We start from the raw sequence: 25,026 nt of genomic DNA on the forward strand, positions 1-25,026 counted from the left end.
GCATGAGCAGCGAAGGCTGCACGTGCATTCGGGCTTCTCAATAGAAAAGCATTAACTTTATATATATTTCTATGGGGATGTTTTAGATGATGTCCAGCATTGTTCTCAAACTCTGGCTGTCTGTCTGAATATATCTATCAGTCTGTTTATTAAAGCAAACCATTAGCAAAGTATAAATAATCTTTTTTCTTCTCTCTTTTCCACATTATAGCAGCCAAGTCTATCAATCAAGGTATGGACACAGTTAACTATTTATTTTTTTTCCAAGTCAAATTCAGTTGGGCGTTTAACAATATAATAAATATTGGGTGTAGAAATACGAGAAAGAACTACAATGGAAATAATGCAAATCATACAGTCAAAAGAAAAGTGATGGGATAAATTAGAAGAGGGAGGAGGAGAGACCATGCATGTGGGCCAGGAGAAGATCCAGAAATGCAGTGGTGTGTTTTTTATATGATATAAAATAATTAGAATGTTTTTTGTTGTTGAAGGCCATAAAAATTATATTTAGATTGACACATGAATATTTGTCTTTGAAATTGATCATACATTTAAACTATTTTGTAGTAGCAGCTCCTAATTTTGGTCATTTTTAGAAAAACTGCATGAGAAACATTGCTCAAGAGTTACATGATAAGAACATGGGCATTCAAGTGGTTTGACGGGTTTGCCCAAGCACCTCAAATACAGTCAAATTGTCCTTTCTTCCCCTCTTTATGTTTCTGTGGTCACTTTTGAGAGAGGTTTTTGATGGCTTGATATCTTAAGTCATTATCTCTTTATGCCTGGTTATCAACAGAGCCAACAATTTTAATGTTGTACTCATTTTTTAAATTAGATGGTAATTTAGTCAGGGTTTACACCCTTATTCCACATAACCTAATGTAATATATTATTATGTAACTATAAATACTACTTGTAATCAGGGACAGGTTTGTATGTAAAGATAATGTTAGTGGTTAGTGTTAAGGAAGATTTCAAGTTAGACATGGGTTAATGTTAGCTTTAGAGTACATAAGGTGTCTAGTATTAAGAGTTTTAAAGCTTGAGATGGGTTATAGTAGTGGTATTAGGAGTGCTTAGAATGATTGTGTTTAGAGTTGTAGTGGGGTTATATTTACTGTAGTACTTGGGTGCAAAGGATGTTTAAGATTATTGAGCTTAGTGTTCGAGTTGGGTTACTTTTATAAATGTGGTAATTTGTTTTGGCATTTTAAGAGACGTTCTAACTAGGATTGACATAGAGAGGTTTTGTCCAGATTTAGGTTTTGAGAGTTTAAATATCAGTTTAGCCCCTTAAGGACTGAGGCAGTTGTACAAGTTGTGATCAAAACAAAAAGTAAACAAAACCTTGAATTTGCGATATATATCTGTTCAGGCGTAATTCACATCTTTCATATTAAATGCTCCCACACTTATATATCATTTTGTTCAACATAATTAAATATGAATAAAATGTAAAAAAAAATAATATGAGAAATTAAGACATTTTGTTATTTGTTTTAGTTCTGCATGGCATTCTTACTGGGAATGTCATAATACTGTTAGCTGTTACTGCAATAAAGTACACATATTTGTATTCAGCAAGGTCTCCCGAGTAAAATAGTACCCCCATGTACAAGATTTATGTTGTTTTGGAAAGTTACAGGGTTAAATATAGCACGTTACATTTTTCAGTTTATACACATTTAAATTTGTCAGAATGGTTACGTTGCCTTTGAGACTGTATCGTAACCCAGGAATGAAAATTAACCCCATGATGGCATACCATTTGCAAAAGTAGACAACCCAAGGTATTACCAATGGGGTATGTCCAGTCTTTTTAGTAGCCAGTTAGTCACAAACACTGGCCAAAGTTAGCGTTCATATTTGTTTGTGTGTGAAAAATGCAAAAAACGAATTTGAATGCTAATTTTGGCCAGTGTTTGTGACTACTAAAAAAGACTGGACATACCCCATTTGCAGTACTTGGGTTGTCTACCTTTGCAAATGGTATGCCATCATAGGGGTAATTCTCATTCCTGGGCTACCATACGGTCTTAAAGGCAACATAACCAACCTGGCAAATTTCAATGAGAAAAAAAGGAAAGTCTTATATTTGACTCAGTAGCTTTTGAAAACACCATAAAACCTGTACATGGGGGTTACTGTTATACTCGGAAGACCTCACTGAACACAAATATTAGTGTTTCAAAATAGTAAAACGTATCACAACAATTATATCGTCAGTGAAAGTGCCGTTTGTGTGTGAAAAATGCAAAAAATATTTTTTATAGTGTGCTGGACAGTTACAGGGTTATATATAGGGCTTGCAAGCCAAATTCTCTGGATTTTCTGCCTTGGTTAGCAGGCAGGTCCCCCAAATTGTAATTAATAAAATTACCTAATTATGTAAAAATATTATATAAATATATTTGTAGAATTTAAATCTATATGTATATATATATATATATATTTTTTTTACATTATTTTTATATATTTATATATAGAAAAAAAAACAGAAAATCCTTGCACTCAGGCTATACTATGATGTATTTGCCGGGTGCTCAGCCTGGGACTTTGGTTATCCAAGTAACGAAAGGTATGGCAGCACTCACGGTCTTCAATAAAATGTCCTCTTTGTTTGCAAGTTTAAAAAGTGAGAGATCAAGTTGGATCATCCCACTTGATCTCACGTTTTAAACTTGCAAATAAAGAGGACATTTTATTGAAGATCGTGAGTGCTGCCATACCTTTCGTTTTATATATATATATATATATATGTAGATAGATACATGTATCTATTTATAACGTTATTCTAAATTTATTTTGAATTTAATATATATGTATATTAATATCAAAATACACTTAGAACAAATTTAAACCGGTATATAATTTTTTAGAAATTTATTTTTATTATTTTTTTAAAATGTATTCATTGATTGCAGTGTACTGGAACTGTCAACAGTATAGAGCAGTCTTATGCTTGCAGGTTTGATTTGTATATCGGCACCTACGATCTCCACTTCGATCTATTATAGATAGCTCTTAGAGCCAATTATCTAGTATACTAACAATAAAGGGGATTCAGATCTACTATTCTATTACTGCAGTATAATGGGATTTCTAGAGGTATAGGGCATTTTTATGCTTGCAGGTTCTATCGGTATAGCTGCACCTGCGATCTCTATTTTTGACTTACCATAGATAGCTTTTGGAGCTGCTATCCATTGTCTATCCATACATGTTAGGGTCTGCGGTCTTTTAATTTGACTATTGCAGACAGCTCTTTGAACTACCCGTCCAGTACACTCCCTGCACTTAGACCAGTTTCTTTATATTCCATTGCTCTCCCATTATTATTGCTATTCCAGCTAAATGTCTTTCCCAAACAGCACAGACGTGTGCTGTAGCTCATTATCTTTATACCACTAAGACATTAGAGCTTATTCAAGTTACACTAACTTTGTATCTTGTTTTGTTTTTAGCGATTTCTTTGATTTCTTTTTGATTTTTTGCACTTTTGGGTTATTGTTACTATATATATATTTTTTTTTGATACTATTCAGTATATAATAAATTCTTTTTTGTTTTTTGACCTTTTGGTCTTTTTACTTGTGCCTTCTGTCTTCATATACCTTCTGGCTACTATGTAGTACAGGCACATGTTAGTTTTCTCCCAGTGTCAGATACACTATTCCTCCATTTATTGTTCACTTCCACTAGGGGTTACCCCCCTGTATTCAGTGTATCTCATTTGGCTGCATCGAATTTGTCTTTTTTTATATATATATATATATATATATATATATATATATTAAAATACACTTAGAATAATGGTTTATGTATGTGTATGTGCATATAAAAGTACTCGGATCATGTATATATATATATATATATATATAATCCGAGTACTTTTATTTACTTTAATAAACTTTTTTTATTAACTTTTAATAACTTTCTAAACTTTTTGCAGGCATTAGGGGGATTACCTGAGAGCTCAGGCAGTCCCCCTGCAGGCACTGCATAAGCCGGCTATTCCGGCCATGTGATCGCAAGGACTCCACGATCCCATAGCCCGGGAGGACCGGATCAGGTAGAGGGGGTCTGCCTGAGCTCCCAGGGGAATGGTGGGGACTCAGTGAGTACAAATGACGGCGGGGACGTTCTGTGCCACCCTCCGGCATTTAGAGCCACTCCAAAAAGGACGGCATAGAATGCCCACCGTCCTTACGGGGTTAAGCAATAGGTAGGTTTTCTTGGGATAGGGAAAAGGGTGTTTAGAGCATACGGGATTTGAAATGTTATTCGCAAAGTACACCTCCTCCTTTGATTTCTGTTGTTCGGTCACCCTCCTATGATTGATTGTAGAACTGCAAGTGTTGTTATACAGTGTGCATCACTCAGTGCTTCCCATGCTCCTCCTGCAAGGCATTTCCTCTACACCCACTATAACTGTGCCTGCAGCTCTGCTATGAAGCATAGGAGGCTGACTGGAAAACAGAGGACACTGGCCAAGACTACTGGTGCTTATCTCCCCCACCAGCTCATTTAAGTGCTTCTCCCACGTGTATTAGGAGGGACTTATTTGGGCTTAAATTCCTCTGTGCCTCTTTTCTATTCTAATGTGCCTCCTTTTTAGGAACTCCATATTATTGGTTTGTTTGAGTGTATAACAGAGCTCAGCAGCTATAATACTCAACATAATGTTTAGACTGTGTTTAAACTACAATAAATGTGTTTATACATTAGTCTGTGATCTGTTCTAAACTGTTGTTTAGTTGCAAAAAATATTTATTAGGAAATCACACTTTGTGTATTTGAAATGTTGGGGAGTATGCTTAAGCTTCAAAAAGGCACATTGTAAGTGCTCAAAACAGAAGCCCCCTACAAGAGACGTGCTTGTAGGCAGGTATCTACTCTAACTAAGTGATATTCCCTGGACACAGGATACATGGTCAGCTTAAACAGATAATTGATGCATCAGTCCTGTCATGGCTCTTACTCATTTATGACCAAATATGAACCACCTAGTATGATCTAAACCAACACAAAAAGAAAACGTAACGTGCTAATGCTTTCCTGCAGGTTCTTCGCTCGTACCAGCTGGGACAGGTATGTCTCCTTTATGTGCAAGTATGAAATTATGATTTTTCTGCCAAATGTAAAAGGATGCACAATTTTACCTTAGCAATGCTGCTTGCAAGGCATTAAAGGGTTACTCCAACCTCCATAAGTGGTTAGTTATTTGAAGTGGTCTCGATGCCTGGAGTCTGTGTGTGCAGCATTTTATACTGTTGTGTATCACTGAATAGAGAGCAAACAGCAAACCATTCACAGTGACTGATTCCCATACAATATTGACCAGACCAGTTTGGAGTATCGCCTTGTGGTTCACATCTTGGATGCTTTTATGGTTGAGAGATTCTGAAACCAGTCTGAAACAGCCCTGGAATGTTGAGTTGAACCGTTTGTGGTGCATAGTTTTATTTGAGTCCATGACATTAACGGACAACTTGTAATTGTTATTATATTGGATATTCTACTATCTGATTCTGATGTTTCATGTGATCAATGCTGTAGCTAAGCAATGCATCATAATACACACCAAATAATATAAAACACATTCATTTCAAGCCATGCAGTGGATTAAATTCACCATAGTAAAACATAGTTTATCAGAAGCTTGATGATAAGTGTCCTATCAAAAATGAATGTGGGTAGGTGAAACACATGATGTATGTAGAGTATAGCAGACTAAGAGCAAAATATACATGTTGGCAATATTGTGGAGTTTGTGAAGTTATGATTATTGGGATTGGTGCATCTTTAAATTCATACTTTTTTTAAAGAAAAAAGAGCAAGTAGCATGAAAATGCTCTTATAAAGAAGAGGGATTATTTGCGGTGTAGAAGTTTAGATTATAACACTTTGAGAAGAGCACAGGAGACAAGTCGTTGAGTACTGAGTTGTGAAAGCAGGGGTCATAAAGGGTAATAAGCTTAAATGTTATTCTTGAGTAGTAGGCAGTGGCAGGATATACACATGTCTCAGTAGAAGACAATCAAAGTGCAAGTGGATGAGTTAGATGGGAGCCTTGTATATATATATATATATATATATACACACATGATAGGATATATACAATGATCATAGTCACATACATTATGCTACTGGATGTGGTTTTAGTGTCCTATGTGTTTAGAACAAATCCAGGGCTCATTTTCATGTGAAGAAAGCAATCACTGGCAAGTGAAGAGTGGTTGTCCATATACTTTAAAGATTGTATTACTATTCAGCAGCCAGAGTTGCCGCAAGCCCTTAATATGTAATGAGTCCAAAAGTAGATTTTTTTTTAGTAGTTGGCTTAAAACTGCTGCATGTATATATTTTAATTCATGGAATCACCAATATCGAATTCCTATTTGCACATACAGACCCTATAATTATAGTCGACTGTTAGCAGTTAAGTCTTACATTAAGAGGTCCTAACTGAGGCTTGAGCACGGAGTACTAGAAATCAATATGAGGAAGGTAATTTGAAAATTTTCCAAATATTAATGTAATACTTTCTTGATTTTGCAGCATTCAAATCAGCAGTTCTGATCCAACGCTGGTATCGACGCTACATAGCCCAAATGGAAGTGAGGAGAAGATGCACATGGAGCATATTCCAATCTATAGAGTACACGGGGGAGCAGGACCAAATCAAAGTAACATGCTCTTCTGTAGTACACAATACATAAGCTATACATAGAACTGCAGCAAATTATTACCATAATGTCTGGATAATATTACCATAATGTCTGGAGTCCTTTTGCACTTTCTCTTGTTTCAGTGTTAAACCATTTTCGAGCAATCTAACACTGAACGAGGGTCCCTGCCCACAGCCCATTCCCAATGGCCAAAACAGAAATTACATACTTCCTTCTAGTCATACCAATTTATACCAGCAATGGGCATAGTGATAGGCTGAAATAGGTCAGCTGACACTCTCAGCCAATCAGAGACACTCATTGTTGATCAAGATAATGCTACCTCGTTAGCCCAAGCAGCACAGAGGAGATGGGCTTCGGGGGATTCTTGTTCATCATTAAAACATTAAAACCAATGAGTTGAAGCAGATGCAGTGCCTACTGTGTCTCTTTATGAAGCTGCCATTGTCATAGTACACCAAAAGTATAATTGCCAATTCTACTGAAGCACAAGCTCAAAAATAAAAGTATAATATAATAAAATAAATAATATAATACAGTATAGAAGAGGTGGCAAAGTCTAGAAGCCAGTGACAGATCTGGGTGGAAGTACCCAGGCAATTACCACCCTGCAATGATTGAGTTGTAACTAGGTACCATGTTTTCCTTCTGTTTGTGATCTGACCTGGGCATGAATATGCAAAGGATCAATCTCTGCTTCCCCTGCCAGAACTGACCAATTGTAAATTATAGGGATATGTACTTAGAAGCACCTGGAGAAATGATATTTTAAGTCCACCGCCCCTTCAGCGGGTCCTCACACATTTTTGTATGACAAAGCTGGGCTGTGCAAGCATACAAACATGAGCGATTTCCAACTGGGAGTGGAACGGAACCACCAGAGTAAAGTACATAATAGAAGAAAGAAAGAAATAAAGCTGAGGGAGAAAAAAAGATATGTGTGGAGGTACAGAAGAGAGAGATAGGGATGAAGAGAGGGAGATTGAGTTGGGGGGATATGAATAATTGGGATGGTGTAGATGAATAGATCTGGGAGAAGGGAGCTTGTATGAGAGGGATTGGGCGGTGGGTGAGAGAGAGATTGGGCTGGGGAGAAAGAGTGAGACAGATGAAAGAGACAGAGCTGTGGAGAGAAATAATCAGCACTGGGGAGAGAGGGAGACAGAGAGATGGGGCTTGGTAAGAAGATTCAGGGAAAGAAATGGCGTTCAGGGTAGAGAGAGAAAAGGATTAGAGATGAGAAGAAGCAAAGAGAGAGTGATAGAATAGAGACAGAGATACATGGATGGAGAGGGAGAGATAGAGATTAGAAGGATAGGTAGAGAGGTGGGGTTGTTTTGCAGGTTCAGTCACAGGGCTGTAAGTGTGGACTCCGGCACCTACTGGAGTCACACTAATGTTCAGTGTGTATTGCAGAAACAACTGACAATAAAAATCACGGTCATGTGCACTGTGTATGAGTGTATCACTTAGCTACACTGCTATTAAACTATCATATGTGGGGCGCTGGCTGTTCAGACCCTGAAGTTTCCCCTGTTATAAATGTGTTTACAATCCTGAATGCAATGGCATTTCGCAACATGAATACACAGACACTACAAGTTTCTTGTAGTGGATCCCCACATCCAAATAATCAACTTAAAAATTACATTCATGTTACTGTTACTTTTAAAAGCTCTGATTTTGCATGTTAAGTAGCACAATATTTGTTGAAATGTATACTCCAGCACTTGTTGTTGTTTGATATTAGAGTGCTATATAGCTCAAAGTGCATTTAAGATCCTGTTCTGGAGAATTCCAGAGAAGAAAAAGCCCTATAAATGCTGGATATTATCACATATACTATTACGAGGCCCCTAAATTTCCACTCGCCAATAGTCCAAGGAAGCATAGAAATTCCCCCCTTGTGCGTGTGCCATGGACTCTTCAGACATGAGTGAAGTGCAACTTTTAAGGCCTAGGTAGCATAGGATATCCTAGTAGCATAGGATTTTACATTTTAAGGGCTGCTATTTTATTACTTTATTATATTACAAGAGCCTTGACCTTCCCTGCCGGGTTTTTAGGTAAGTATTTGACCCACTGTCCTCTTGTCACCCTGAAATCTATATCACTAACAACCTGTTGTCTAGGAGCACCACAATGATCTTCTCATCCTACCATTTAGCAGTTTGCTTACAAATAAGCCTCATTAATTCCTGGATGACCCAGATTTTGAGGTATGATTCAGAGGCTTTTAATCTTGTCAACATTCTCTTTGTGAAAACATGCTCTGCTAAATTATCTGGTGGTACTGCCCAGAATTTCTATGTGAAAACATTGTCTGCTAATAGAGCCACCTGTAGATACCAGTACGACTGGTCACAGCTATATGTAAGGGATGCCAATATGTAATCACAGCTAAGATGGTACATGCTAATTTCTACAGATAGTAAACAGATTACAGTACTAAGGAGCAGGTGTATTTTTGTGTGTAGAGTTAGTGTTTCTTTGTAATTTTATCATTTTAATACATGGATGTGTTTGTATGGAATGTTACCATTTGCGTGCAGAGGTGAATTTGGATGTAGTGCTTGATTTTAAATGTGGATGTACATTTGTGTGTAGTATTGGTTTTTCAGTGTTTGTATATAATTTTGGAGTTAGAGTTCAGAGGTGTCCTTTTATGTCATGTTTGTGTTTGCAGGAGTGTGTGTTGTGTTGGTGTTTGATTGCTGGGATGTCTGTACATGTCATGTCCCACACATACTTAATAACAAACAAACACACCGACACATACACATTCATATACATGAAAACACAGGCACACACACTAAAACAGATACACACCTTGAAACACAGATACACAAACTGGAACATACAGATACACACCAGCACATACACAACTTGACACACAGATACACACACTGACAGATACACACATTGGTACACAGATACACACTGTGTGTCAAGGTGTGTGTATGGATTTGTGGGTTAAGGAGTTTGGATCTGTGTGTCAGTGTGTGTATCTGTGTGCATCTGAGTGTCAAGTTATATCTGTGTTCCTGTGTTTGTATGTGTCAGTGTGTATATCTGTGTGTCAGTGTGTATCTCTGTGTGTGTGTGTGTGTGTATGTATCTGACACACAGATATACACACAGGCACATAGTAGCATACAGATACACACACTGACAGAAACATTGACACACATACACATACTGACAGATACACAGACCTTGGCACACAGATACACACATTGGCACACATACTGACACACAGATACACACTAGCACGTACACACACAGACACAGATACACACACATATGTTTAAATTTGCTGTTCACTTACCTTTTTTTCTGCAGGAGGGTCTTCAGTGCTGCTGGCTCACTTCCTCCCAGCATCCCATACAGCAGGGGTCTGGTCGCGCTCTGAGACGGCCACGGCGCCTGACTGGACCCCTCTTTAGTGATACCCATCGGGTGGCCCTAAATGATTTCGGCCACCCGGTGGGCAAATGGCCATGGAACGCCAATTTTGTTCTCGCAGAACCCTAGGATTTCACGGAACACTAGTTGGGAAATGCTGGTGTAGAGACACATTGATTGCATCGATAGATTAGAAGCAATTGGTGAGTTCAGCCTATCCATATATAAGTGTCATTGTGAAACTACTTGTTTGTTTACAACATAGATTTATGTATACATTTCTTTATTGTGTTTATTCTACTGGATGATAGTCCAGGTATTTACTAAACTTTTTTCTTTTTGATATTGCTATCCTAAACATTTAAAAAACAAACAAACAAACAAAAATAATAGTATTTAACCCCTTAAGGACACATGACATGTGTGACACGTCATGATTCCCTTTTATTCCAGAAGTTTGGTCTTTAAGGGGTTAAATACAAGCAGCACACAATGGACACCAGACAAAACTGTCAGGATCGGGACAGGGATCCAACATGCAGAGTACAAACAGTAGCCAGATACGTATACCGGACCTTAGAATGGCCGGACTAACGTAAGTAGTACAGTATAGAATGGTCAAATACAAGCCGAGGTCGAGGGTAACAGAAGACAGGTAAGCGAGAGACAAGCCGAATCAAGGGTAACAGAGATAAGCAGAGTAAGGTAAACAAGCCGGGTCAAAACCAAAAGGGATAATAGAATACACAAGCACTGAGTGACTAGAACAAGCTAGAACCACGACAGGGCAATGAGCTAATGAAAGAAGCTCTGTTAAATACCCTGTTCAGAGCAGTAACCACGCCTCCAAGGCGTCCTGATTGGTCCTGCAGCAATTGAGTGACAGGTCGTTCCGGAGGAGTGTCCTGATGACAACTTCCTGCCTAGATGCTGTAAAAGGCAGTCACTCCCTCGCGGCCGGCCTTGCATGACCGGATAGACCGTGGGGAAGGGAGCCATCAGGCCGTCTGGATGGAGCAACAGCTAAGTCTCTACCTCTTTCGGAGGTAGAGACCACAGGTACCCTGACAGTACCCCCCCTCTTAGATACGCGCACCGGGCGGAATACACCAGGGCGAGAAGGGAATCTAGAGTGAAACGCCCTGCGGAGACGGGGAGCATGCACCTCCTCCTGAGGTACCCAACTTCTCTCCTCAGGACCATAACCCTTCCAATCGACCAGATATTGCAGTCTCCCCCGGGAGATTCGAGAATCAACGATGGAATTGACCTCATACTCCTCCTGACCCTCCACCTGAACTGAGCGGGGAGGGGCGATCGTGGAGGAGAACCTGTTACATATAAATGGTTTTAGCAAGGAAACATGAAATGAATTAGGAATGCGTAAGGCATTAGGCAACGCTAAACGATACGCAACTGGGTTGATTTGAGACAGTACCCTGTAAGGTCCAATATATCGAGGAGCAAACTTCATAGACGGCACTTTTAACCGAATGTTTCTAGTACTTAACCATACTCTATCGCCTGGAACAAACACCGATGCTGCCCTTCTACGTTTGTCAGCTTGTCTTTTAACCAGCGTAGAATTGTGCAGAAGGATTTGTCGAGTTTGATCCCACAACTTTCTTAAATTGGCAACATGAACATCCACCGACGGTATCCCTTGAGAAGAAGACTCCGAAGGAAGGATGGAAGGATGAAAGCCATAATTCAAGAAAAAAGGGCTAGAATGCGTAGAATCACAAATGAGATTGTTATGTGCAAACTCCGCCCAAGGAATCAAACCGACCCAATCGTCCTGGTGTTCTGAAACGAAACAACGTAAATATTGTTCAACTTTTTGGTTAGTGCGTTCAGCAGCTCCATTGGACTGAGGGTGATAGGCAGAGGAGAAATTCAATTTGATGCCTAGTTGGGAGCAGAATGATCTCCAAAAACGGGAAACAAATTGGGAGCCTCTGTCAGAGACAATTTGGGAAGGTATCCCATGCAAACGGAATATCTCCCTGGCGAATATCTCCGCTAATTCGGGCGAAGATGGGAGTTTAGGTAAGGGAATGAAGTGAGCCATTTTAGTAAATCTGTCTACCACAGTGAGGATGACAGTCTGTTTTTTAGAAATAGGCAAATCAACAATGAAGTCCATTGCCAGGCAGGACCAAGGCTTTTCAGGAACCTCTAAAGGGTGCAGAAATCCGCATGGAAGCGAATGGGGTAGCTTGGTCTTGGTACAAACTTCACATGCCCCGATGAATTCTTTAATATCCTTGTGTAAGTCAGGCCACCAAAAATCTTTAGAGACCAGCGCATAAGTCTTGCGGATGCCAGGATGCCCAGCCACCTTGCTGTTATGGAGACAGCGTAGCACCTCCAGTTGGAGAGCGGCAGGAACGAAGTGTCGATCCCCAGGAGTCTGTTTGGGTGCCAAATGCTGAAACTTCATGATCTCAGAAAGCAATGGAGAGTGAATCCTGAGATTCGTGTTCGCGATGATATTCCCCTTAGGAACTATGGAGGACAGAAGTGGTTCAGTTATAGTGGATGGTTCATATTGACGAGACAAAGCATCGGCTTTAGAGTTCTTAGAACCAGGTCTATACGTAAGAACATAATTAAAGTGAGTGAGGAACAAAGCCCAGCGAGCCTGCCTGGCGGACAAGCGCTTAGCCTCCCCAATATAAGACAAGTTCTTATGATCCGTTAGAATAGTAACAGGGTGTAGTGTCCCTTCCAGTAAATGTCTCCACTCCTTTAACCCCTTAAGGACACATGACGTGTGTGACACGTCATGATTCCCTTTTATTCCAGAAGTTTGGTCCTTAAGGGGTTAAAGCCTTAATGACCGCTAACAGTTCCCTCTCCCCGATGTCATATCTGCTCTCAGGCCCAGAAATTTTTTTAGAGAAGAAACCACAAGGGTGTAACGGTTTATCCACCCCTAACCTTTGAGACAGAACAGCCCCAACTCCTGTCTCAGAAGCATCAACCTCGAGCAAGAAAGGCAGAGTCGTATCAGGATGAACTAGAATGGGAGCTGAGGCAAAAAGTTCCTTGAGAGTCTTAAAAGCAACAAGAGCTTCCTCAGACCAGAACTTAGTATCAGCCCCTTGTTTGGTCATATTGGTAATTGGCGCAATGATAGAGGAGTAACCCTTAATGAAGCGCCTATAGTAGTTGGAAAAACCAATAAACCTTTGGATAACCTTGAGTCCTTTGGGCAAAGGCCAGTCTAAAATAGATTGGAGTTTACCAGGATCCATTTTAAAACCTTCCCCAGAAATCACGTACCCAAGAAAGTCTACCTGAGACTGATCAAAACTGCACTTCTCCAATTTGCAGTATAGACCATGTTGCAGAAGTTTGTGTAACACCTTTCTGACCTGTCTATGGTGAGTCTCAATCTCCTTAGAGTGTATTAGTATGTCGTCCAGGTAAACAATAACACAATCATGCTGAAACTCCCTAAGTACCTCATTATTCAACTCTTGAAATACTGCAGGAGCATTGCATAGTCCAAATGGCATAACAGTGTATTCGTAATGGCCATACCGGGTATTGAATGCCGTCATCCACTCGTGACCTTGCTGGATTCTCACCAAATTGTAAGCCCCTCTGAGATCTAACTTGGTGAAGATTTTGATGCCCTTAAGACGATCAAATAACTCGGTAATCAGTGGGATAGGATAGGCATTTCTGACAGTTATTTTATTCAAGCCTCGGTAATCGATACACGGTCTCAGCGTACCATCCTTCTTCTTAATGAAAAAGAACCCCGCCCCGGCCGGAGAAGAAGACCTCCTGATGAATCCCTTTTCTAAATTCTCCTGAATATACTCCTCTAGAACCGAGTTTTCCTGAACAGACAAAGGATATACATGGCCCCTCGGAGGCATAGTCCCGGGTAGAAGCTTAATTTTACAGTCAAATGACCTGTGTGGCGGCAAAGAATCGGCATTCTTCTTGTCAAACACTGCCCTTAAGTCTAGGTAAAGGTCTGGTATTTGTCTTTCAGTGGCCTGAGTAGGGTTCTCCTGTATGTTAATATTAGCTAATGGAGAAACCTTGCACAAACACCGATCCTGGCAGCCCTGGCCCCACGAGAGTATCTCCCCTAATTCCCAATCGATAATAGGGTTTTGTTCTTTCAACCATGGGTACCCCAGAACTATGGGAGCGGAGGGAGACGAAATGAGCAGAAGAGATAAATTCTCCACGTGTAGGATACCAACATTTAACTCAATGGGTATGGTCTCACGAAAGATAACAGGGTCTAGTAGTGGTCTACCATCTATGGCCTCAACGGCCAAGGGTGTCTCCCTTAGCTGGGATGGGAAATTGTTTTTACTAGCAAAGGCTTGGTCGATAAAATTCTCAGCAGCACCAGAATCTATCAAAGCCATAGCCCTTACTACTTCCCCCCCGCAAGTTAAGGAAACTGGTAGCAGAAGCCTGTGATCTTTATAATTAGGAGTAGAGGACAAAATAGAAACACCCAAGGCATGTCCTCTAGAGAGACTTAGGTGCGAGCGTTTCCCGGGCGGTTAGAACAGTTCGAGAGTAAATGACCCTTAGCTCCACAATACAAACACAAACCCTCTCTTCTCCTGTACTGTTTTTCCTCCTCAGAGAGGCGGGTATACCCTATCTGCATAGGTTCAGGAAGCAAAGATACCGTGGAGTCAGGACTTGGAAAAGCGGGAGCTAACCTAAAAGAAGGTCTCCGGTTCCTCTCTCGAGTGTTCTGTCTCTCTCTTAAACGTTCATCTATACGAGAGATGAACGAAATTAAATCCTCTAAATTCTCATGGAGTTCTCTGGTAGCAACCTCATCAAGGATTACTTCAGATAAGCCATTCAAAAATACATCCATATACGCCTGCTCATTCCACTTGACCTCTGACGCCAGAGACCTGAACTCTAGTGCATAATCCACCAGTGTTTGGTTCTCCTGTCTCAGACGCAACAGTAATCTGGCTGCATTAACCTTTCTACCTGGAGGGTCAAATGTTCTTCTAAAAGCAGCTACAAAGGCGTTATAGTTATAAACTAATGGGTTATCGTTCTCCCATAATGGGTTGGCCCATCTCAGAGCTTTCTCAATAAGTAGGGTGATAATAAATCCTACCTTTGCCCTATCTGTAGGATAAGAGCGAGGTTGCAATTCAAAGTGGATACTAATTTGGTTTAAGAAACCACAACACCTCTCAGGAGACCCACCATAGCGTACTGGGGGGGTAATGCGAGAAGAAGCACCCACTGTGGCTACCTCTAGACCTGAACCGACAGGAGAAACAGGGGTATTACGTATCTCCTCTGGTGGGTTATTGGCACGAGATAATAGAGCCTGTAGCGCAAGCGCCATCTGATCCATTCTGTGATCCATGGCTTCAAACCTAGGATCAGGAGAAGCCAGCTGACTGTTTGTACTTGCAGGATCCATTGGCCCTGTCGTAATGTCAGGATTAGGACAGGGATCCAACACGCAGAGTACAAACAGTAGCCAGATACGTATACCGGACCTTAGAATGGCCGGACTAACGTAAGTAGTACAGTATAGAATGGTCAAAGACAAGCCGAGGTCGAGGGTAACAGAAGACAGGTAAGCGAGAGACAAGCCGAATCAAGGGTAACAGAGATAAGCAGAGTAAGGTAAACAAGCCGGGTCAAAACCAAAAGGGATAATAGAATACACAAGCACTGAGTGACTAGAACAAGCTAGAACCACGACAGGGCAATGAGCTAATGAAAGAAGCTCTGTTAAATACCCTGTTCAGAGCAGTAACCACGCCTCCAAGGCGTCCTGATTGGTCCTGCAGCAATTGAGTGACAGGTCGTTCCGGAGGAGTGTCCTGATGACAACTTCCTGCCTAGATGCTGTAAAAGGCAGTCACTCCCTCGCGGCCGGCCTTGCATGACCGGATAGACCGTGGGGAAGGGAGCCATCAGGCCATCTGGATGGAGGAACAGCTAAGTCTCTACCTCTTTCGGAGGTAGAGACCACAGGTACCCTGACAAAAACAGAATTTGTTTCAGATTGAATCAGAGTAGATAAGGAAGAACTCTGCAGTTATTCTACCTAGAGTGGGGCCTGCTAAAGAGGCTTGTATGCCTTCTTTATGTGAGATATGCCCACTTCCAGGGAGTACGTGGGTATACAGAGAGAGGTATATATAATAAAACACAAAGCATTTAACACTAGTCTGCATGTAAACTTATATTTACATGATAAAATAAAATACATGATTTCTGCCTGTTTTATCAATCAAAAGGCAACAGGGATAAATAACTGTGCAAAATGAGCTTATTACAGTTTAAGACAAATTCTGATTTTCCTTAAGGATTCTATCCCAGTAAGTATTCCGTTAGCCAGGGATTAAATGCATTCAGTACATTTTATTTTAAACCAAAAATGAATTTATGGAAAGAGTATTTAATGTAATACAATTTCTAGCATATAAAGTTACAGCACAAAGGTTGTATATTTTTAAGAATAAACCAATTTAACTTTTCTATTTTTTTTTTCTCATCTTCACAGCTTTATGATTTTTTCAACTTTCTCATGGACCATTTCACCTCCGACAACAGTAAGGAGAGTAAGTCACTCTTTATTTGAAAGATGCCAATGGAACATGAGATGATATAAATATATCTTTATTTTAACATCTATGTTTTGCTATAGAAAAAAATCAAAGAAATCTTACATAAACAATAGAAATTGTGGACAGTTTTCCTCCCATTTCTCTAGGTGTAATGTGCTAAAAGTAGTATGAAATGAAATAAAATGGGTAGTATAGCAATATGTAGAATAATCAGGGCTCAAAACTTCAACTAGATTGAAAATTTATCTCTGGAGAGTAAAAATTTACTCTTTGAGGGTATGCAATGGCGCACAGTGGCGAGTAGCTTTCAAGGCCTGGCTAGTAGCATAACACTACAAATTATTAGCCCTGGACCATAGTTACAGTGGTTGAGAAACATAACAAAGAGAACATGACAAAGTGGTTGAGGAACATGACAAAGTGGTTGAGGAACATGACAAAGTTGCCTCGTCGTCCAAATTCCCCTGAACTCAATTCTATTGAGCTGGAGCAACAAATGCAATCCATGAAGTTACCCATCTTGCAACTTGCATGACTTAAAGGGTCTGCTGCTCGTGTCTTGGTGCCAGATACCACAGCACATGTACTGTGCAGTCCATGCCTTGACACATCAGAGTTGTTTTGGCAGCACTGGGGAATCAGACCTACACAATATAAGGCAGGAGGTATTAATGTTGTGGCTAGGTCTGTGCAAGTTATTTCAATCCTAAATGACAGAGAATTGAGCAGCAACATAGAAGGGGCATGATGCATACACCAAACTATATAAAGTAACTTTGAACAATGACATAAAACAAAGCCACACTCTTTGGCTGTTATAATTTGTGATATTGTTATTGTTGCTCTTTTAAGGCACTTAAGTCCTTGCCCTATTAATTTATTATTGGTAAATATTACCTTCCAAGCTGTTCTGTTAGGAAGCACTACAGTATTTTACTTTTGAGTTTTATTTTAAGAATAATATTTTGTGAATTTGTATTATTGGTTGTGCCCTTATATTAACAATTTATCTGCACTCCTCGTAAAGAACATGTTTGTCTATTTCCATTTTTGTAAGGAGATTTCATTTGTCGCATGTTCTCTGATGAGGACAATATCAAAGATACTGAACTGGAAAAATATTGTGAATATGAATCAATTGAAGTGCCAGAGGTGTACACAGGTCCTCGTATCACCTTCCCCCTGAAGCCTACACATGCAGCAGCCTTAGTGGAAGCCTTTAAACAGAAACAAGTAAGTATTACATCACATGTTAAAGTACTCATTCACGTGAGTCTTGGTTAAGTGCAGAGGCTTCAGAAAAGAATTGTGCTTAAGATCAAACCAAAACACTACCCTATACTAACAAAAATGTAAGTTAAAACATTAAAGGACCACTATAGTCACCCAGACCACTTCAGCTCAATGAAGTAGTCTGGGTGCATGGTCCCCCAGGTTTAAACCCTTCAGCTGTAAACATAGCAGTTTACATTGCAGGGTTAATCCAGCCTCTAGTGGTTGTCTTCCTGACAGCCGCTAGAGGCACTTCTGCGACGCTCAATGCGAAAATCGCATTGAGCATGCAGAACATCCATAGGAAAGCATTGAGTAATGCTTTCCTATGGGCGGTTTGAATGTGCGCGCGGCTCTGGCCAAGGGAGCACAGCGCTGGATTAATATAAGTGCCTCTAGGGTTTTTAAGCCCTTCAGCCCAGCGGGAGGGGGGCCCTGAGGTTGGGGTGGGAGGGGGGCCCTGAGGGTTGGGTGGGAAGCGGGGGGGGGGGGGACCTAAGGACTATAAAGTGCCAGGAAAATGAAAAGGACTATAGTGGTCCTTTAATTTCTATACAGGGTTTAAAATATTGGCCCAAAATCAAATTTAACATATTGTTGCATACAGTAAATGTGACATAGTTAAATAAAAAAAGGCCAGATATTCTGCTTACATATACTTGTAAGGGACCTGGTGGTGTTTTTGGTAAAGCAGTTTCCTAAATAGGCGATCAGAATATATTATTTATGTTGGTATTGTGGCATAATTCACACATGTAGCAAGTAGATTCATACAAAGCATATATACTACACAGGCCATTGCAAGTTGCTGCAGCAGTCTTCAAATAATCCTTGTAATCTTACAAAAGTAGCTTTTCCCTATGGAAGACGGGGTGTTTCATTGTCCTTCTCTGACTGGTAGAATAGAGGCACAATTTTACAAAAGCAGCCATGCAATATCGGAGATGAGTTGAACCATTTATAGTCCTTCTGCTAAAAATTTCTTTCTAGGCTAAATTTTGTTTTTGATGCAAAATAGAACAAAAAAAGGTTGCGCCTAAAATATACAGTAAAACATATAAGAGTGTATATAATAAATAATATAAAATAATACAATTTAATATAGAATATTAAATGAAATATAAATGGATAATTGGCAATAGTCCAGAGCACTTATCATAAGTCCATAATGGTAGATGCCGTGTATAAGAACAGGGATCCTGAGGCGTAAAATGGGGTGTGTCTTCACAAATGGGTACTTGCAATCCAGTGAGGTAATATGTGAAGAAAAAAAAAACAAGAGGAACTCCAATGGCACAGTATATAGATGAATAAAATGTTAAATAAAATAAAATAAAAGTAGTCTTACTCACACTTTTCAGAGCTAGAACCTAGCTCTGATATAACGCACGTGAAGTGGAATAATCCCCACTCAAGGATATGCGGCGTAATATTGATTGGCGAGTATCTGGCTCAGATTCAACGTCCAAGTTGGTATTATTCGACCCAGGGAGATAAAATAAAGTATATAGTGCTCTCTGTATAGTAATTAAAAGGTATAAAAAGAGAATAAATATACTACTCACAGTATATAGAGCAGGCTTGTACTGCTCAATGTAGGCGCTTGGGTGGTATCATCCCCACCTAAGGATTCTTTAGGCTTCTCGTCAGGTAGATAGTATATGTATAGTCCAGGGAAAAAGAAATCAAAATGGCTATAAAATGTTTTATGCCAAAGTATTTTCTTTATTGTAAAATAATCAAATTAATATCTAAACGCGTTTCGCCGCAAGGGCTTCTTCAAGTAGATAATAGTAAAAGAGGGACACACCTGACATACAATGGTTTATATAAGATACAGTAATGTTTGTAATTTTGAAAATCCCGCCAAAATGACGTCATCAGTAGCATAATATAAAGATACAAATCAAATAGCTGAATAAAACATAAATTATTGTATATTATTGTTTTCTTGTGTGGCAATCTAGCGCTGATTTTTTCTCTTTCCATAAATTTTGTTTTTGTTTAGCGATTTATTGCTTTATGTTAAAAGAGGGCTGATGTATCACAATTCTTTATCTAATTAATATATATTACCGTGCTTTTCAATTACAATTTTATTTTTAAATATGATCTAAATAATTTTGATACAGTCAAAATTAGTGCCTGTTCCATTTATATATATATATATATATATATATTTATAGTACTTTTGGTGATTTAAATTGTATCTAAATTTTTTTAGCAGCCTTCTCTTTAATAATATTTCCTTATGTGTACTTACCTATTGAGGTCTGGCATTTAGCAGAGCCATACACTTGTATATTTCCCCTCTTGCACAATTTTATAATATTCATTATGGTAATTTAAATGTGTTGGATTCCACCTTATTTAGCCTTAGTAAAATAACATAAGTGGTGATGTTTAAATTCTAATTTATAGATGATATTCTGAGCCCATGATGGCCAGTTGCTGGGGAAAGCACTGTGTTGTCCTACGACAACACCCATTCTCTTAGTAAATAACCTGTGTTGTATCAAGGTGGTGCTTTATCCTCTGACTCTGCCACTGTTTCTCCTAGTAGCAGCTCCACTCTCGCTATGTCCTACATCTTCTTCATGAGACAAAGAAACATCTCAAACAGCTACCAAACATAAAGCGTGTATCCACCAGTTACAGCAAAGAGATCACCATCTGTGGTAAGGACATGTTTCTGACTGCCATTAGATTCTTTTTGCAGTGACTCTTAACGTTATTGACAGGGATCCAAATTACTGCATTCACTTGGTAACCCCCTTTTCCAGTTATTTAATTAGCTCAGTGAACCATTCTTCCACTGTGATACAATTGCCATTAAAAATACATTTTGTAACTCTCCTTAATTAAACTTTTCTCAGTATCACTGTGAAAAGTAATGTTACAGTCATCTACTTGTTGTGGATAATTGCCTGAACCTTAAGAATATGATGCTTCTGGTTCTATTGTTTGCAATCCAAAGGATACAGTTTTTGAGTTTGGCTGATACAGCCATTGTTTCATTTTACATGCAATTTTCTCAGGTTTAGTAAACAAAGTGTGCCAAGACAACCTGTCTAATAGTCCATTTATATACAGTATTGGAGTTTGTCCATGTGGTTAGAAATCTCGGCAAACCTGCTTTATGTTTGCTAAATGCTGTTTAGTAATTTAACTGATTTTATCAGGATTTTAAGGTACTTAAAGGAACAACGGAACACTACAATGTTAGGACTTCAAACATGTATTCCTAATACTATAGTGCTAGACTACATATTTAAGTGACTGCCCCCCTCAAAATGGAGTTAAAAAGTATTTATCTTGCTTTTTCTCCATCGCCGTGCTGGTCTTGCCGCAGCCCCGCCTCCACAGAAAAGCATTGGAAGGCTATTACGTGAAAAAACGCCACGCTGCTCTAATCAGCATCTCTCACAGAGATGCATTGAATCATCCATGCAGAGCGTGGAGATGCTGAACGCTAGTGATGCACATTGTGCAGAACTGACATAGGAAGCACATATATTGGCAATCTGAGTGACTGACAATATACATATATTGTGAAAAACTTACTTTCATGTGTGTGTTTGTCCAGGATCTTTTGGCAACTGCACAGCCCTCTTCTTTCTCCACAGCCCTCTTCTTTCTCCACAGCCCTCTTCTTTCTCCACAGCCCTCTTCTTTCTCCACAGCCCTCTTCTTTCTCCACAGCCCTCTTCTTTCTCCACACAGCCCTCTTCTTTCTCCACACAGCCCTCTTCTTTCTCCACACAGCCCTCTTCTTTCTCCACACAGCCCTCTTCTTTCTCCACACAGCCCTCTTCTTTCTCCACAAAACACTTTCTTTCTCCACAAAACACTTCCCTCACTCCACCCTGCTTTAACTGCAGTTATATAGCTGCTCACAGCCCCTACAGGTGAGGTTAATGACCTCGTTAGGCAGTGAACCAGAACTCCTTAGAAAACCTGGGCTGGACTCATGCACAACCACTCTGACAGTGGGTGGAGAATCGGCCCAACCTGCTCTTCAGAATACTTCACCCCAGGGACCCAAATAACAACAGAGGGAAAAAAATTTAACCCCTTAAGACCGCAGGACGTACTATGCCGTCCTTATTTGGGCGGCTCTAAACGCCGCAGGATGGCATAGTACGTCCTGGACGGTCTTACCCCCCACGTGGCCGGCGGCACATGGCCGCTGCAGATCGCGGTCGGGGGGCATGCCTGGCCCCCCAGGCAGCCCCCCTGTGCCTGGGGACCGCGGTCTGCAGCTTCCGATCGCAGTGACAGGCTGTCACTGCGATCGGTATTTAACATGTGTCAGCCGATTTTAAAATCGGCTGACACATGGAGCCGGCCGCATTTTCACTCTGCAGATCGCGGTCGGGGGACATGCCTGGCCCCCCAGGCAGTCCCCCTGCGGTCAGTGACCGCGATCTGCAGAGTATTATCGCAGGGAGAGGCTGTCTCTGCGATCTGAATGCAGAGACAGCCTCTCCCTGCGATCTGATCGCAGTGACAGCCTGTCACTGCGATCAGAGTTACTATGTGTCAGCCTTTTGGCTGACCCATAGTAACTGCAGGCAGGATCCCCCTGCAGATCACGGTGGGGGGCATGCCTGGCCACCCAGGCACTCCCCCTGTGGCCAATTACCGTGATCTGCAGGAGGTGATCACAGTGACAGCCTGTCACTGTGATCACTGATCCTGTGTGTCAGCCAGTGATGTAAAATCACTGGCTGACACTGTCTCTGCCCCTCTCCTCCCCTATTAACCCCTGTTAAAAATAAATGCAAGTTAAAAATAAAATATACACTCATATATATATATATATATATATATATATATATATATATGACACACACATTTACACATACACTAAGTGTATTTTAATATATAAATAAAGAAAGTATACGGTATAAACAATGAAAACAAGTGTGGTAGCTAAAGTGCTACAAACCACCTGAGTGGGAAAACCCCTCACACCACTCAATATAACATAAATGAATACATACAAAAGATGGTAAATCACACTTCCGGATATGTCTGTAAAAAATAAATATAACACACACAATAGTGTAATAGAGTTTGTATAGCTGAACAGTGCAGAATTCTCAAATGAGGTACTCACAAACGTGGAGCCAATGACGTGTGGCTCTCACTGGTATCGCCTTGGGACGTTTTTTTGGGAAGGATGTCCCTCTCCTGACTGGCTCTCTCCTCCCACTTGATTTCCAGATGATTTCAAGATGGGTAAATGTTGTCAATTTCTCAGGAAAAATATATAGATAAATCAAGCTCTTCAATATATACAAACTCTATTACACTATTGTGTGTGTTATATTTATTTTTTACAGACATATCCGGAAGTGTGATTTACCATCTTTTGTATGTATTCATTTGTATTTTAATATATATATATATATAAAATTATATATATATTAATATCAAAATACACGTAGAAGGATGTTGATTAAATATATACATAATTATAATTATATATATATTTTATAATAAAAAAATATGTAAATACGTTAAAAATAAATACAAAAATAAAAAAAATAATTAAAAATATATATATGTGTGTAATTTCGTTCTAACTGTACACGTAGAACGAAATAATATATATATGTATATACCTAAGTATATACGTATACATCACTATATGTATACCTATATATAAATAAAAATAATTTTAAAAAAATTATATACATATATATATATACATATATACATCCACACACGTGTGTATATAATAATTTTACATATATATTTATGTAATAATTTTACATAATTAGGTCCTTTTATTAATTACAATTTGCGGGACCTGCCTAACAACCCAGGCCGAAAGTATAGGGAATTTAATTTGCTAGCACTATATTTAACCCTATAACTTTCCAAGACACTATAAAACCTGTACATGGGGGGTACTGTTTTACTCGGGAGACATCGCTGAACACAAATATTTGTGTTTCAAAACCGTAAAATGTATTACAACAATGATATCGTCAGGGAAAGTGAAATTATTTCCTTTTTTGCACACAAACGGCACTTACACTGACGATATTTTTGCTGTAATACTTTTTACTGTTTTGAAACACAAATATTTGTGTTCAGCAAAGTCTCCTGAGTATAACAGTACCCCTCATGTACAGGTTTTAGGGTGTTTTCAAAAGTTACAGAGTCAAATATAAGGCTTGCGTTTCAGTTTTTTCACAATGAAATTCGCCAGATTGGTTACGTTGGCTTTGAGACCGTATAGTAGCCCAGAAATAAGAATTACCTCCATAATGGCATACCATTTGCAAAAGTAGACAACCCAAGGTATTGCAAATGGGGTATGTTCAGTCTTTTTTAGTAGCCACTTAGTCACAAACACTGGCCAAAATTGGTTTTCAAATTAGTTTTTTGCATTTTTCACACACAAATATTAACGTTAACTTTGGCTAGTGTTTGTGACCAAGTGGCTACTAAAAAAGACTGGACATACCCCATTTGCAATACCTTGGGTTGTCTACTTTTGCAAATGGTATGCCATCATGGGGGTAATTCTCATTCCTGGGCTACCATACAGTCTCAAAGGCAACGTAACCAAACTGGCAAATTTCAATGTGAAAAAACTGAAAAGTGTAACATGCTTTATTTGACCCTGTAACTTCCCAAAACACCATAAAACCTGTACATAGGGGGTACTGTTTTACACGTGAGACATCGCTGAATACAAATATGTGTATTTTATTGCAGTAAAAGCAAACAGTATTATGACATTCACAGTTAGAATGTCACATAGAACTAAGAAAATTTTAAAAAATCTTATTTTCTCTAATTTTTTTATATTGTATTCATATTAAGTTATGTTCCATACCTAAATAGTTGATGTTAAATGAAAGCCCTGTTTCTCCTGAATAAAATGATATATAATAAGTGTGGGTGCATTTAATATGAAAGAGGTAAATTATTGTCGAACAGACATACAGTCAAGATCTGTGGTTTGTTTAAATTTTTTTTGGTTCACAACTTGTACATTTGGCTGCGGTCTTAAGGGGTTAAACTTAACTTTC

At 39.4% G+C, this 25,026-nt stretch overlaps 1 protein-coding gene across 2 annotated transcripts in view; it reads left to right on the forward strand.

The window, feature by feature from the left end:
* The window catches only part of PPEF2 (protein phosphatase with EF-hand domain 2), an 88,987-nt gene that overhangs the window by 20,963 nt on the left and 42,998 nt on the right, over window positions 1–25,026 (forward strand). For both annotated transcript variants that reach the window (XM_063458685.1, XM_063458684.1), the window contains exons 4-9: window positions 212–232; window positions 5,071–5,097; window positions 6,568–6,695; window positions 16,639–16,696; window positions 17,760–17,935; window positions 20,538–20,652. In XM_063458685.1, the coding sequence (XP_063314755.1) occupies window positions 212–232; window positions 5,071–5,097; window positions 6,568–6,695; window positions 16,639–16,696; window positions 17,760–17,935; window positions 20,538–20,652 (525 nt within the window). The remainder of the gene's footprint in view (window positions 1–211; window positions 233–5,070; window positions 5,098–6,567; window positions 6,696–16,638; window positions 16,697–17,759; window positions 17,936–20,537; window positions 20,653–25,026) is intronic.

The sequence above is a fragment of the Pelobates fuscus genome, chromosome 6, assembly GCF_036172605.1.
Source record: "Pelobates fuscus isolate aPelFus1 chromosome 6, aPelFus1.pri, whole genome shotgun sequence".
Lineage (NCBI taxonomy): Eukaryota > Metazoa > Chordata > Amphibia > Anura > Pelobatidae > Pelobates > Pelobates fuscus.